Genomic DNA, 12,756 nt, shown 5'->3' on the forward strand with positions numbered 1-12,756 from the left:
GTAAAAAATGTGATAAATCTAAGCTTCTCTAGACAAAAAAAAAGAAAAACCTGTCTGAAAAAATTCATAGAAGCAGCTCCCAATAAGTGTAAGGCTGCATGTGAAGTAACAGAATGCATGAAATCTGCTAGACACTCTAGAGAAAAACTGTTTGACCCTATGGCATTAAATGAGTACTTTTTAAATTGAGTCAACGATATAGCACACCAGGATCAGGCCCATCTACAAATGACTTGCTTAGTGCTCCACTACCAGTTATATAATCTCTTCTACTGGATTACAGTTACTGTCCCTGAAATTATAAAAATGGTGTCCAAAATCCCAAGTTATGGACTGTTAGTGGTTGTCCAGATATGGTATAAAAAAACAATAAACATAATCTCTGAATGAGTAGCTTTTATTTTATAAAAATAGTGACTGGAGTCTTTCCTGATCAGCTAAAAATTGCAAAAGTTATCATAATATTTAAAAACAGCGATAAACAACTGCAACAAGGCCCCTGTCCACTCTCAATTGTGCCAGTGTTTTCAAAGATATTTGAGTCATTAATTTATAGCCAATTAAGTAATGGTTTTGAGCACTACATCATGTTGTGTGAGAATCAGTTTGACTTCTGAAAGGGTAGAAATACTACAACAGCTGCTATAAAAATTGTCAGTCAAGTACTAAAGTGCTTGAAAGTAAGAACTTGATGTCACTTGATTAGTGTAATGTAAGCAAAGCACTGATTGCACTCCATCTGATATTGTGTTAACAAAACTGGATTTCTGCAGTGTAAGTAATCTCACAATGGTAGTAATTGCTCCCTGTTTTGGTAACAGAAAACAGTTTGGCTCAATCAGAAGTAGATGTTTCCCATCATTTTATAGTAACACTGGAGTTTCACAGTGTTCTATTCTTGCATCATTCTTCCTCAGTACTGCAATTAATGATGTGTCCCATAATGTAGCTCAGTGTGTTATATGCTATGCTGATGACATGATGTTTCTTACCACACATTGGGACATCACAACTCTGAATCAGATAACAAGGGGATCACTTGATTCTGCACTGAAATGGTTTACTGCCAAAAAACTCCTCTAGAGTAAGATAAAACTCAACACCACCTTTTGAGGTTATCAAAGAATTCTGAAACTAAAAATGTTAAAACTCTTAGGTTAGGTGTCCACATAGATCCAAAATTCCATTGAGAGGATCATATAAATGACACTTGTGAAAGGTACCCCAGGTAACTTACCTCCTGTGGAAATAAAGAAATATGGTGAACAGTCATAACTATATATACCATAGCCAGTGCCAAGGTGATTAAAATTCTTCTGGATTTGTACCAAGTCACTGTACAAAATACTTGGAATACAAACTATAAAACCTATGTTTCAGCCATATTACAACAGCCTTCCTTAGGACAAGACTGGTTTTACTGGAGGAAAGGTGCCCTTAATTTACTGCAAACTATTGGTGTCATTACATTATTTTCACAGGACTTTATTGAACCTGAAATATAACAGCCCAGTAATGATGAGAGGGAGAAATTAACAAGAAGGTCTATCCAGTTTATCAATGATTGATACTGATATGCGAAGCAATGCTTGGCTTCTTGTGGTATGTTTTCTTCTGGGTGTACACACATATATACTGACAGTTCCTCTATAGTTGTTTATTTAGGCTGTCACATCCATGCCAGGGAAGGCTTCTGTCCTATAAACAGTTGTGGCTCATCAGACTATGATAACAGGCAGCTAGGACCCTAAAAGTTTTTAGCCATCGTCTCTGTTAATGTTGTCAGGTTGCTTAATACTTTCAGTTTCTTCTCATATTTTGTGTTGCTATAATCACGATTCTTTTGCCAGTACATGGGCTTCCTCAAATATGTTAAGTTGTCCACAATTATGGCAGTGTTATCTATTGCTGATTTATGGTGCTTTTCTAATTGCATGTAGAGTTCATGTTTCACTCTTTGTGTGCTGACAGGTCTCCCTTCCTCCACTATGTAGGCAGCTCCTCACTCACAATATAGCTCCCATGCTCCTGCAGCATTAAGGTTAATTACTGCATCATTGGAGGAACCTATCATGTTGAGGATCCTGTGGATGTTGCGGAAAATTTGTTTTAAACCTCATGGGGCAGGCATTGCCTAACTGTTCTCTAATGCCCTTCAAACATGGTAGATGCACTAATGGAAGCTTCTCAACCTTGCCCTCTTCTCTTACTTGATTCCATTTGGCCTTGGCACTCTTTCTTATAATGTCATTATCAGCCCCCTTGGTGTCAAGGGTATGGTGTAGCTCCCAGACTTCATATTTTATACAAGTTCTGTTCAATAAAGAATGATCATAGTTTTTTACAGTCATAATTTTTCATGCTAAAATTTAATCTTATGATACTCTGTTAGCTTAATGTGCAACACACACACACACCATAGTAGTTTCATTGTTGGGACTCCTGGTTGCCTCCTGTGATAGGCAGGCAAGGTCAGACATGTGCAGTATTGCCTACCGCTGCAATGTAGGTAACATGCAAGGAACAATATGCAGCTTTGAAATTCTGCTTTTGTCTCAACAAATCTTCATCTGAGGCCTATACAATGTTACAGGAGGACTGTGGAGAGTTTCTTCTTCCCTACAGCACAGCTCAAAGGTGGTTTAAAATATTTAAAGAGGGGAGACAATCAATTTCAAAGGAAGGTAGACCCGGTGATTCAGTTACTGCTCTCATGGAAGAAAACATCAACACTGCTGCTGTCATTGTGAGAGAGTTGATGAATTACCTTAGGATCACTTTCTGAAATACTGAACATTTCATTGGGTGCCACCCACATGTTGGTCACAGAAAAATTACAAATGACACGTGTTTGTGCGCGATGGGTTCCAAGACGGTTGATCCCTGAACAAAAGGACATTCGTGTGCAGGACTGTAGGCAGTTAAAGTTGATGTTAGAGGAAGATCCAGTGTTTCTCTCAAATGTAATCATTTCTGATGAAACTTGGCTACATCATTTTAATCCTGAGACCAAACAGTATAGCTCAGTGTGGAAATCTCCTTCATCACCAACCCCCCAAAAAGCAAAAGTGGTTGCTTCTGTTGGGAAAGCTATGGTCATCTTATTCTTTGATATCCATGGAATGGTTTATCAGCATGTTGTACTCGCACACACATTGGTAACTGGACAATGCTATAGGGATGTCATGGAAACAATGCAAGTCCATATCAGGTGCAAAAGACCCAGTTTCGTGAAGCAGGCTGGATGCTGCACCACAATAATGTGTGACCACATATTGCCAATGTTATTGCTGAATATCTTGCAAAAAGTAACGTGAAGTGCATCCCTCACCCTCCCTATAGTCCAAATTTAGCCCCATGTGACTTTTTTCTATTTCTATGAAGAAACGCCTTTGTAGGAGGCATTATCAATCATCAGAAGCAGTGGTGAAGACTGCTGAGGCGATTTTAAAGGATATCTCAAAAAGTGGTTTCCAGGATGTATTTGAAGACTGACAGAAATGACACAACAAGTGCATCGCATTCATGGGAGACTACTTTGAGAAGGACCATCAAAATTATGAAGATGAGTAAAGACATGCCAAAAAAAAGTTATGATCATTCTTTACTGAACAGCCCTTGTATTATTGGTATCTTCTTTCAGGTAGATGTAGTGGAAATGGGCTCCTTGATCTACCCGGTTGCTGCTGACATTTTCAGGGAAGTTTTTGAGCATAACACCCTAGCTTCTGCACCATTACTCCCCCCTTATTGGCTACAGTATGTAGACAACACATTCATTATTTGACTACACAGAGAATTGGAGGTGGGAAGCTTCCTTCAGCATTTAAACTGCCAACGTAAGAATATGCAGTTCACACACAAAACTGAAAACAATGGGATGTTACCATTTTTTGATGTGGAGGTAGGTAGAACCACTGATAGCAGACTGGGACACAAAGTGTACCAGAACCCAATCCACAGAAATGGGTACCTGCATGTGGAGAGCCACCATCACCCAGCCCAGAAGTATTCTGTTTTGCATGTGCTGATGGCCTGTGTCTGTCGGATAAGTGATACTAATAATATCAAAGAAGAATTGTGGGAGCTACACTATACCTTTCATGGCAGTGGGTACGATAACAACATTATGAGAAGGCAGCCAATGCCAACCAGAATCAAATAAGAGAAGAAGGCCATGAAGAAAAGCTTGATAGTGCATTTACTATATGTGAAGGGCAACCCAAAGAGGTTCCAAACTGAATTTCCACAGCAACCACAGGATCCACGATAGTTTCCACCAAGGATACAGTGAACTATCTTGATACTGCAGAAGTATGTGAGCTACATTGTGAGCGTGAAGCTGCCTACATAGGTGAGACAGGGAGACTAGTCAGCACATGAGTAGTGGGACACGAATGCTACTTGCAATTAGAAAAGCACCATAAATCAGTGACAGCAGAATGCAACCATGATTGTAGATAGCCTGTCATGTTCCAGGAAGCCTGTGTACTGGCAAAATAGTCAAGGATGTGTCAACACAAAATACGAGAGGGGACTGAAATTATTAAGCAGTCTGACAACATTATAAGAGAGGCTACAAACTTCCAGGGTTGCTGCTACCCCAGTCTAGTGGGCGACCAGCAATCATGGGGCAGAAGTGTCACTGATCATGGATGTGACAGCCTAAACAAACAGCTATAGAGGAACTGTCAGTGTATATCTGTGCACACCAGGAAGAAAACATGCCCATCAGAAGTGAGGTGCTGCTTTGCAGGCTGGAATCAGTCATCTATAAACCAGATAGTCCATGAATAGCATCCATGCTACCGTCTCCCTCTTGTCATGAATGACCTATTATATTCCAGGCCAACAAAGTTAAGAAAAAATGACGTATCGACACTGATGGTTTGTAATAAGAAGGGCACCTTTCCTCCAGTAAAAATATACATGAAATGTATTCACAGTTGTGAATATGGACAGCTATCAGTTGTATAATGTAATGACAACAGGAAAATCTGTGCCGAACTGGGACTTGAACCCAGGTTTCGCTCTTATTGTGAGAAATCACTTTACCATTAGGCTATCCAAGCATGTCATCAACCATGTGTTAACAACCTGTATTTGTACATTCATATGAATATTCCCACACAGGGGAGACGTTGTAATTGAAAGTCACTTGCCTGGTGTTAGTGGACAAATACAATGTTGCAGTGCCATGCATGCATGGCAAGGAAGTTTGCATCATATTTCTGAACAAAACAGGCACCGCAATATTGTACTTATCTGCCAACACCAGGCAAGCAACTTTCAATTAAAATGCCTCACCTGTTCATGAATGTACGAGTACAGGTCATTGACACATGGTTGACTACATATGGAAGTTTGGGTCTGGCGTGAGTCATGCCCGTATAGCGTATAACCTAATGGTAAGGTAGCTGCTTGCAATATGCGGGAAATCTGAGTTCGAGTCCCAGTCCAGCAAAAGTTTTCATTGCCATCATCTGTTATGTAGCTAATGGTTTTCCACATTTGCAAATATGAATACATCTCATGTACTTCATAATGATTGTAGTCCCACAGTGCCTGTTCCTTCAGACACACATGCATGTCTGAAGGAGTTTTGCATCATATTTCTGAACCCACTGCAATGTTGTATCCAGTAAAAACAGTCTTGTCCTGAGGAAGGCCATTATAATATAGCCAAAATATTGCTTTTATAGTTCGTATTTCAAGTATTTTCTACAGTGGCATGGTACAACACTCTGAAGAATTTTAATCATCATGGTGAACAATATTTATTTTCATGTGATTTACTTTGGACTCTTCCAGTAACATATTTCTTATGACATGCTTGTGTATGAACATCCTCCTCACATCACCAGCATTAAAATAATAATAATAATAATAATAATAATAATAATAATAATAATAATAATAATTGTGTAGTGTAGTGTCTCTGAAGGGTCCTGCGGAGCACTGCCATCCTTTCTTTACAAAGTTGAGAGTAGTAACAGTTATCAATTATAAATTTATGTTTGTGCTGTTTAGATCAAAAGCATAATAGAGAACTTACAGTCTGGGAAGAAACTCATCGTTATGACACCAGAGCTAAAACAAATTTGGATTTTCCTAGGTAGAGATAAGCAAATACAGGTTACTTATACAAATTATAGCCAGTAAGAACATTCAAAAAATTATCCCTCTCTGCTTGGTCTCATCTATTATACATTTTAAAAATGAAGTAGTGTAACTGGTTATCACATGACCCATTTTATAACTTCAAAGAATCTTTGATATGCCATATAGTGACATCAGCATTTAGGATTTTTATTGTGTTGTATAATTGTGCATTACATTAATATGTAATCCAGCAGTGGTAACACTAGCTGATGAGAATTTTATAGTTTTCCTAAATGAAAGTATTCTTGTGTTCATTACTATGTACTTTATGAATGGTGACATTATATTTTTAGAACTATAGAGTATTTAAGAATTTTCCTTCACTGTACTTGTATAAATCAATCTCATGATACTTGCATGCATTATTTGGAAAAGCATCGCTGACAAAGCCTATTTCATTGCAAAAAGCCAACATCCAATAAAGATTCTTGATTCTTAACCATCCCAACAAATTTAAATATTAAAATATTGGTGATAAATCATAAAAGTATTTAAAAAAGTGATAGTTTGAAACAAGTAAGCAGTGAAACTCACATGATTCTTCCTACATATTCCTTTAACACTATCATCCCATAACCTATCTCGCATTTCATGCTTATTTTGGCTTATACTGTGACCACATTTTTACATTAATGTGCATTCATCTGTACAGGAGACCATCAGTTTTCTTCCTTCTACTCTTGTTCATATCCTCATTTGCACATTTGCGCAAATTGATCAGATTTCATGGACATTGTTCCTCATGTTGGGTCACCGTCCTGCATACCCTAACAGGTTTTTGGTGGGGGTCCAAATGTGTTCACTTTCAGACCAGTCCAGATGTGTGGTTGCTCCTGTATGTTTATTATCTTAAGGATCAATTTCCGTCTAATTAAAATACCCCAAAATCTCTCGCAGTCTACTCAGCTTGCATCTCTTTCATGCAGTCTTCTCAGAAAGCGTTTTGTTTTATACAATGTACAACACAATGTATATCATTCAAATACTGGCAGAATGTGGTTTTTTGATGAATTAACATATTTACAGTTTCCCACAATCCACAGTTGATGTCTCTTTGCCCCCTGCACAATGTTTGCAAGAAAATTGCCACTGTAACAGTAAATATTCTTACATTAACTATAAAGTCACTGTGAAAATTGTTTTATTCACAGCTTCAGATACTGTAAAAACTGTTTTTAAGATACATATTTTTTCCCCTTTCTATTTAGGTGGAAGAACAGCACGAAAACCAAGAGAGAATTGTAGGTCAGCAATTGAATCGGCAATGGATTTGATTAGCAAGCGGAACATACAACAACCTAATTTTAATGGAAGCTTTCTAGATCTTTCTGGTTATGCTCTTCATCAGCCACTCCGTTCAGCACCATATGATATGTATGTGACTGAAATGCGCATAAAAATGCCAGCTCAAGCAGTTTGGTTTGAGGTTGAACATTGCCACTGGGAGCCTCGTAAACGTACACTAGAAACTCGTCTAGGTTTTTCAGAGCTCAGTGTTACAGGTGCAGTGAAATTATATGAGGGTGATTTCATAAAAAATACACCACATCCATTGCCAACTGATGTCTGTAATGTAACAATGCGCATGAAACGAGCTGGACTGCAGTTTGCTGTTCAGCCACGTGTATTGTCCAGTAGCAACAGAGGTATTGCGGATATAGCTATGGACAGTCAGTTTTTGCAACCTGAATTTGTGAGTGTATATGTTTACGGCTGTCATCCTCCAGGCCGAGAGCACCGTGAGGAGACAGTTATAGGAGAAAAGCAAAATTCAGCAAAAATCCGTGCTACTGAAGATACAACACAGGAAATGGAAGAAGTGTTTCTAAAAGGCATTCAGTCACTTCTCAAGACTTATCTTGGAAAGCAGCTTCAGCAGACTATGAAGAACATTGTTATGAGAAATATGGGCTACACTGTTTCATATGGGAGGTAGTGATGTAGGATCACAGTTATTAAATGTTATCATACCTACACATTTTAACTATAAATACACCCAGTATCAGTGATTTACTTTTTTTTAATGTATGCTATGGGAATGACTTGCGTACATAAGCAGTTTGATAAATTTTCAGATTTAATTTTTATTATATGTTTAGATCTTTGAAAATTGCAGTGTCTACTTAAGTCATACCACTATGTCTATAAGAATTTGGTCATAACCAGTCAGTGCTTTCTGCTACAGTGAAAAAACAATGTATTTAAACATGTGAATAGTAGTTTCAGAGTTTCCACATGTATCACAGCTAATGACTTTGTCTCAAGCCTAATAAAGTCCAGTTTAGATGAAGTAGCTGTTGGTGTTTTTTGATAGCAAGCAGTATTAGTTTATTTTCCAGAATGTTGTTTCACTTTTACAGTACCATTTGTGTCATAAATCCAAAACTCAGTAGTATCAGCTCATTCTTATTTGTATAAGTTTTCCTTTCTAAGCCAATATTTTAATCTGAAGAAAAGTCATTATTATCTGTTGAGTCTGTTTTACCATGAGAGAATTTGTACTTTCACTTTCTGTTTGAGTGTTGAGTTATCTTCCAGGGCAATGTGCCTGAAAGAAATACACTTTTATTCATCAAAAGTGAACATGAAGGATTACACAGACTAGGCATTCAGTTTGAGTTAAATCTTTTGTGAATTAGGCTGTGTCATTATGAAACACTGAAACAAGTAAAATGCTAACATTTCAATGGGCTTCAATTTGGCCTTTTCAGGGGCAATGAATTGCTGGTTTCTGATTATGGTTTTCCACTGTATATTGATTTGTTTTGGTTGTCAGGTTGCTACTGAAGTCACATTCTGGGATGCCATGGGAAAATTCAAAGGGGTTGCTACAGGGTGGGGGGTGGCTGTATAGTAGCTGTATAGAGCTGTGCTGGCATGTGACTGGTAGACCGTAATGAATCATAATCTTGAAACCAGAGGTAGTGATTTTCCTGTAACGAGACATTGATGCTGCATGGCAGTCCTCATGTACCTGCTCATTTATATTATTGAAACTGGATCATGTGAAACTGCTGGCTGGGCAACACATGCAGCTCAGTGGACTATGATCACTGGCAGCCAGACCATCAGGAACTTGTAGCCATTCTCCCTGTTCAAGCTATTAGAGTGTTTAATTAATTTTATAGCCTCATTTTATTTTTTGTTACAATATCCGCAGCTGCCAAGCAAGCATACAAAGTTATCCAAAAATAGTACTTCATCCATAGTCCTTTGTTAAGTTCTAGGTGATCTATTGTGTTGCCCCAGTTGTAAATAGTGTTCATGTTCTGACATGCAAGTGCTTATCGCTCTCCCGGTTTCACTAAGGTGGACTTCATCACATTCACATTGAAGTTCATAGACAACTACCATGTGGAGAGCATCTACAGACTAAATCATGGACCTCAACAATCCTCAGATCTTGTTGTGCTCTGGAATATTGGCTTAATTCCTCCACAGAACAGCATCTTCCCTACACTGTCATTGAGGCTTCTTACATAAGGTAAGCAAACAACAGCTACAGCTTATTCTGTTCCTTTGCCGGTTTTATTTTGCTGTACCTCCTAGCTCATTGTATGTTCTGGTTGGTATATCCATTTGTGTAGAATATTGCCTGGAGGTATTTATTTCATGTTGAAGGTTGTCAGCATCATTAATCTGGTGAATATGGGCTGTCAGCATATATGGTGTGACTTTTTTGTGCTAGAAGGTGGTGCAACTCTGCACTCAGATATCTGTTGATGTGTGACACTTTCCTGAACATTTCATGTGTTTCTAGATGTTCTGTACACTTTTATATCCAGAAAAGGAATCACTCCATTATTTTCTTTTTCTAGTGTAAATAGTATGTTTTAAGTAAGCTGTTTAGGTGCTGATGAAATTTGCATAGTTATGTTTTCCTGTGCAGCTATGTGATGAATGTGTCATCCACATACCTCAGTCAACAATTTGGGCCCAGCAGCATGGAAGATCCTGTTGTCCATTCAGACATTTCCATGAATACATCAGCTGCTACAGGTGAAAGGGCCCATAGCCACTCTGTTTGTCTGCTCATACGACTTGCCCTGCCAACTAAAATATGTTGATGACAAGCACAGCTGCACCAAGTCTCGTGTATCTAGTTGTATTTGCTCCTGTAAGATGTTAATGGTTTCAAATATAGGCACTTATGTCAAAGCTGACAATTACATCCTTACCTAGTGCCTGCTGTTTTCATATTAATCTGGTGAAATGTGTGGAATCATTAACATAAGACCTTGTGTAGCCAACCAGGTGGCATAAGTTGTGGCCCAGATGTTTTGTCAGACAATATAGATCTTGCCTAGTATGGCAGTGTGGGTCTCCCGTATCGTTCCCCTACGCTCTGTCAAGGAGTATGGGACTTCATCATCATCATCATCATATGGGTGAACTGGTCCCACAGATGATCAGTCTTATAGGATGGCCTTCCATATGTACCTTTTACCCAACATATTATTGGTGGCTTTGGAACTTTCAACATGAGCCTGTTTGCTGTATCAGCATTAATTCTAGAACACTTAATTAGAGCTTGTGTCTGTCTTACTCTCTTTGCTGTGATGTCACTTTTCAATTGTTTGTGCATGGGATCACTCAGTAACTCAATCATTTTGGCTTCATACAACATAGTGTCCACTATTACTGTGCCATTTCCAATGCCCACATGTAAAATTATGATATTGTTATTCCTGAGTTCACTTCGGGTGACTGTATCTTCAACAGATACATTCTGCATCCAAGGCTTTACATGCTGCAGTATCTGTTCCCTGTTGGATCTCCTCTGCTTCTGCTTGAGGCAATTCCTGGAACAACACTTTAATGGCTTTTATAAAGTCCTCTGATGGCATGCACTGGAGTGTCACTGAATAGTTTAAACCTATAGACAGCACACCAACAGCTGCCTTGCTGATGTTATGCATTGAAAGATTCACACAGTGTGAGAAGGATCCAATTTCAGCTTAGTATTTCTTTTCAGCTTAGCACTTCTTTTCAACTCTGTGAGCTCTATAAATTTCCTCTGCTGATGGCTTCTTACTGCATTTTTTTATGCTTGGCTTGGCTTGTGCATTATTTTTCAACATTTTCTCAGTGGATTGCCAATAATTTGAGTAGCATCTTGTTGTTAAATTCCAAGATGGAAAGGAGGTGGTGGTCTTTCCTTCAGAAATGAAAGGTAAACACATTTGAAGATACTACTTATCTTTCTAGTCCCAAAAATTGGTAGCAAACCAAGGAATTTTAGTGGTCCCAGTATCTCTTCAGGAATACAAGATCATTCAGCAGTTTCTTCTTTGTCATTCTCAGCTGTTACAACTTGTGGGTGTGGCTATAAATTTCCACCAACAAAAGTTCATAGACTTCCATAACCAGTGTCAATTTTAATAAAATCATTTTATTATTAAACTGGGTCATTATCAAACACTAAAACAAATAAAATACCAATGTTTCAACTGACTTTTCAGGGGTCCTTTCCAGGGAAACTGACGTCTAGATTGTAGTGTCCTCCCCTATACACTGTCTCATTTTGTGTATCAGGTAGCTATTCCGGCAGGTGAGTGGTAGGTAATAGTGAATCAGTATCTTGTATCCAGAGGTAGTGATTTTCCTGCATTGAGATGTTGATGCCACATAACTTTTCTCTTGTGGCCACTTGTTTATACAGCTGAAACCAGGTCATGTGGAACAGCTGGCTGGTGAACACATGGGGCTTGATGGACTGGAATTGCTGGTAGCCGAGACACCAGGAACTTGTAGCCATACTTCCTGTTCATACTGTTAGAGTGTTTAATTATTTTAACAGTCTCTCTCTTATTTTTCACTGTGGTATTGACAGCTGCTAAGCAGGCACATGAGGTTCTTGAAAAATAATCGTTTGGCCACAGTCCTTGTGGTGCTCAGCTGTAGGTGATTTTTTGTGTTGCCTCAGCTGTACATAACATTTGTGCTCTGGCAAGCAAGTGATAATTAGTCTCCCAATTTCATCTAGGTAGACTTCATCACATTAACATCAAAGCTGACAGATGGCTGCAATGTGGAGAGCATCTACAGAATCCTTCATGAGCCTCAACACATCTTGGATCTTGTGGACACTCTCGAATATTGGTTTAATGACTCTGTAGCACAGCATCTTGCCTAGACAGTTGCTGAGGCCTCCCACATAAGGCAAGAAAGCAACAGGAACAGTTCTTTTATTCCTTTGTCTGTTTTACGTTCACCGTACAATAAGTATTTGTCGAGGTGTGGCCAGGGGGCCCAGGCTGAGCGTGTGGACAGAGGCAGATGAGGACGAGGAGGTAGGCAGCCAGTGGCTGCAAGTGGTGTATTAGGGCTTTTCTGAGCCAGCAGATACTCTAAACAAATTGCAGTAATGAATCAAGCTCGTTACCAATTTAACCGTGTTTCTAAAAAAATAGCACGTTCCGAGTTATTGATGTTTTTAATTATTATAGTTTATAAAAATCATAGCAAGTGAACTAAACATGCAACATGGACAGAAGATTTGTCTTAGGAAAGCTGACAATGTAGCAATTATGCTAATATGTTAATTTTACAATCACACAGACTAATAAACCATTTACTAAATTTATATGGAAA

General features: G+C 38.6%; 1 protein-coding gene across 1 annotated transcript in view; it reads left to right on the top strand.

Moving 5' to 3' along the window:
* LOC126252083 (uncharacterized) overlaps positions 1 to 8,216 on the top strand; it is an 81,627-nt gene extending 73,411 nt beyond the window's left edge. Inside the window, exon 3 of the mRNA XM_049952938.1 lies at positions 7,371 to 8,216. Within this exon, the coding sequence (XP_049808895.1) occupies positions 7,371 to 8,098 (728 nt within the window). The 3' untranslated portion in view covers positions 8,099 to 8,216. The remainder of the gene's footprint in view (positions 1 to 7,370) is intronic.
* Positions 8,217 to 12,756: the final 4,540 nt, after the last annotated feature.

The sequence above is a fragment of the Schistocerca nitens genome, chromosome 4 (genome assembly GCF_023898315.1).
Source record: "Schistocerca nitens isolate TAMUIC-IGC-003100 chromosome 4, iqSchNite1.1, whole genome shotgun sequence".
In the NCBI taxonomy this organism is placed as follows: Eukaryota; Metazoa; Arthropoda; class Insecta; order Orthoptera; family Acrididae; genus Schistocerca; species Schistocerca nitens.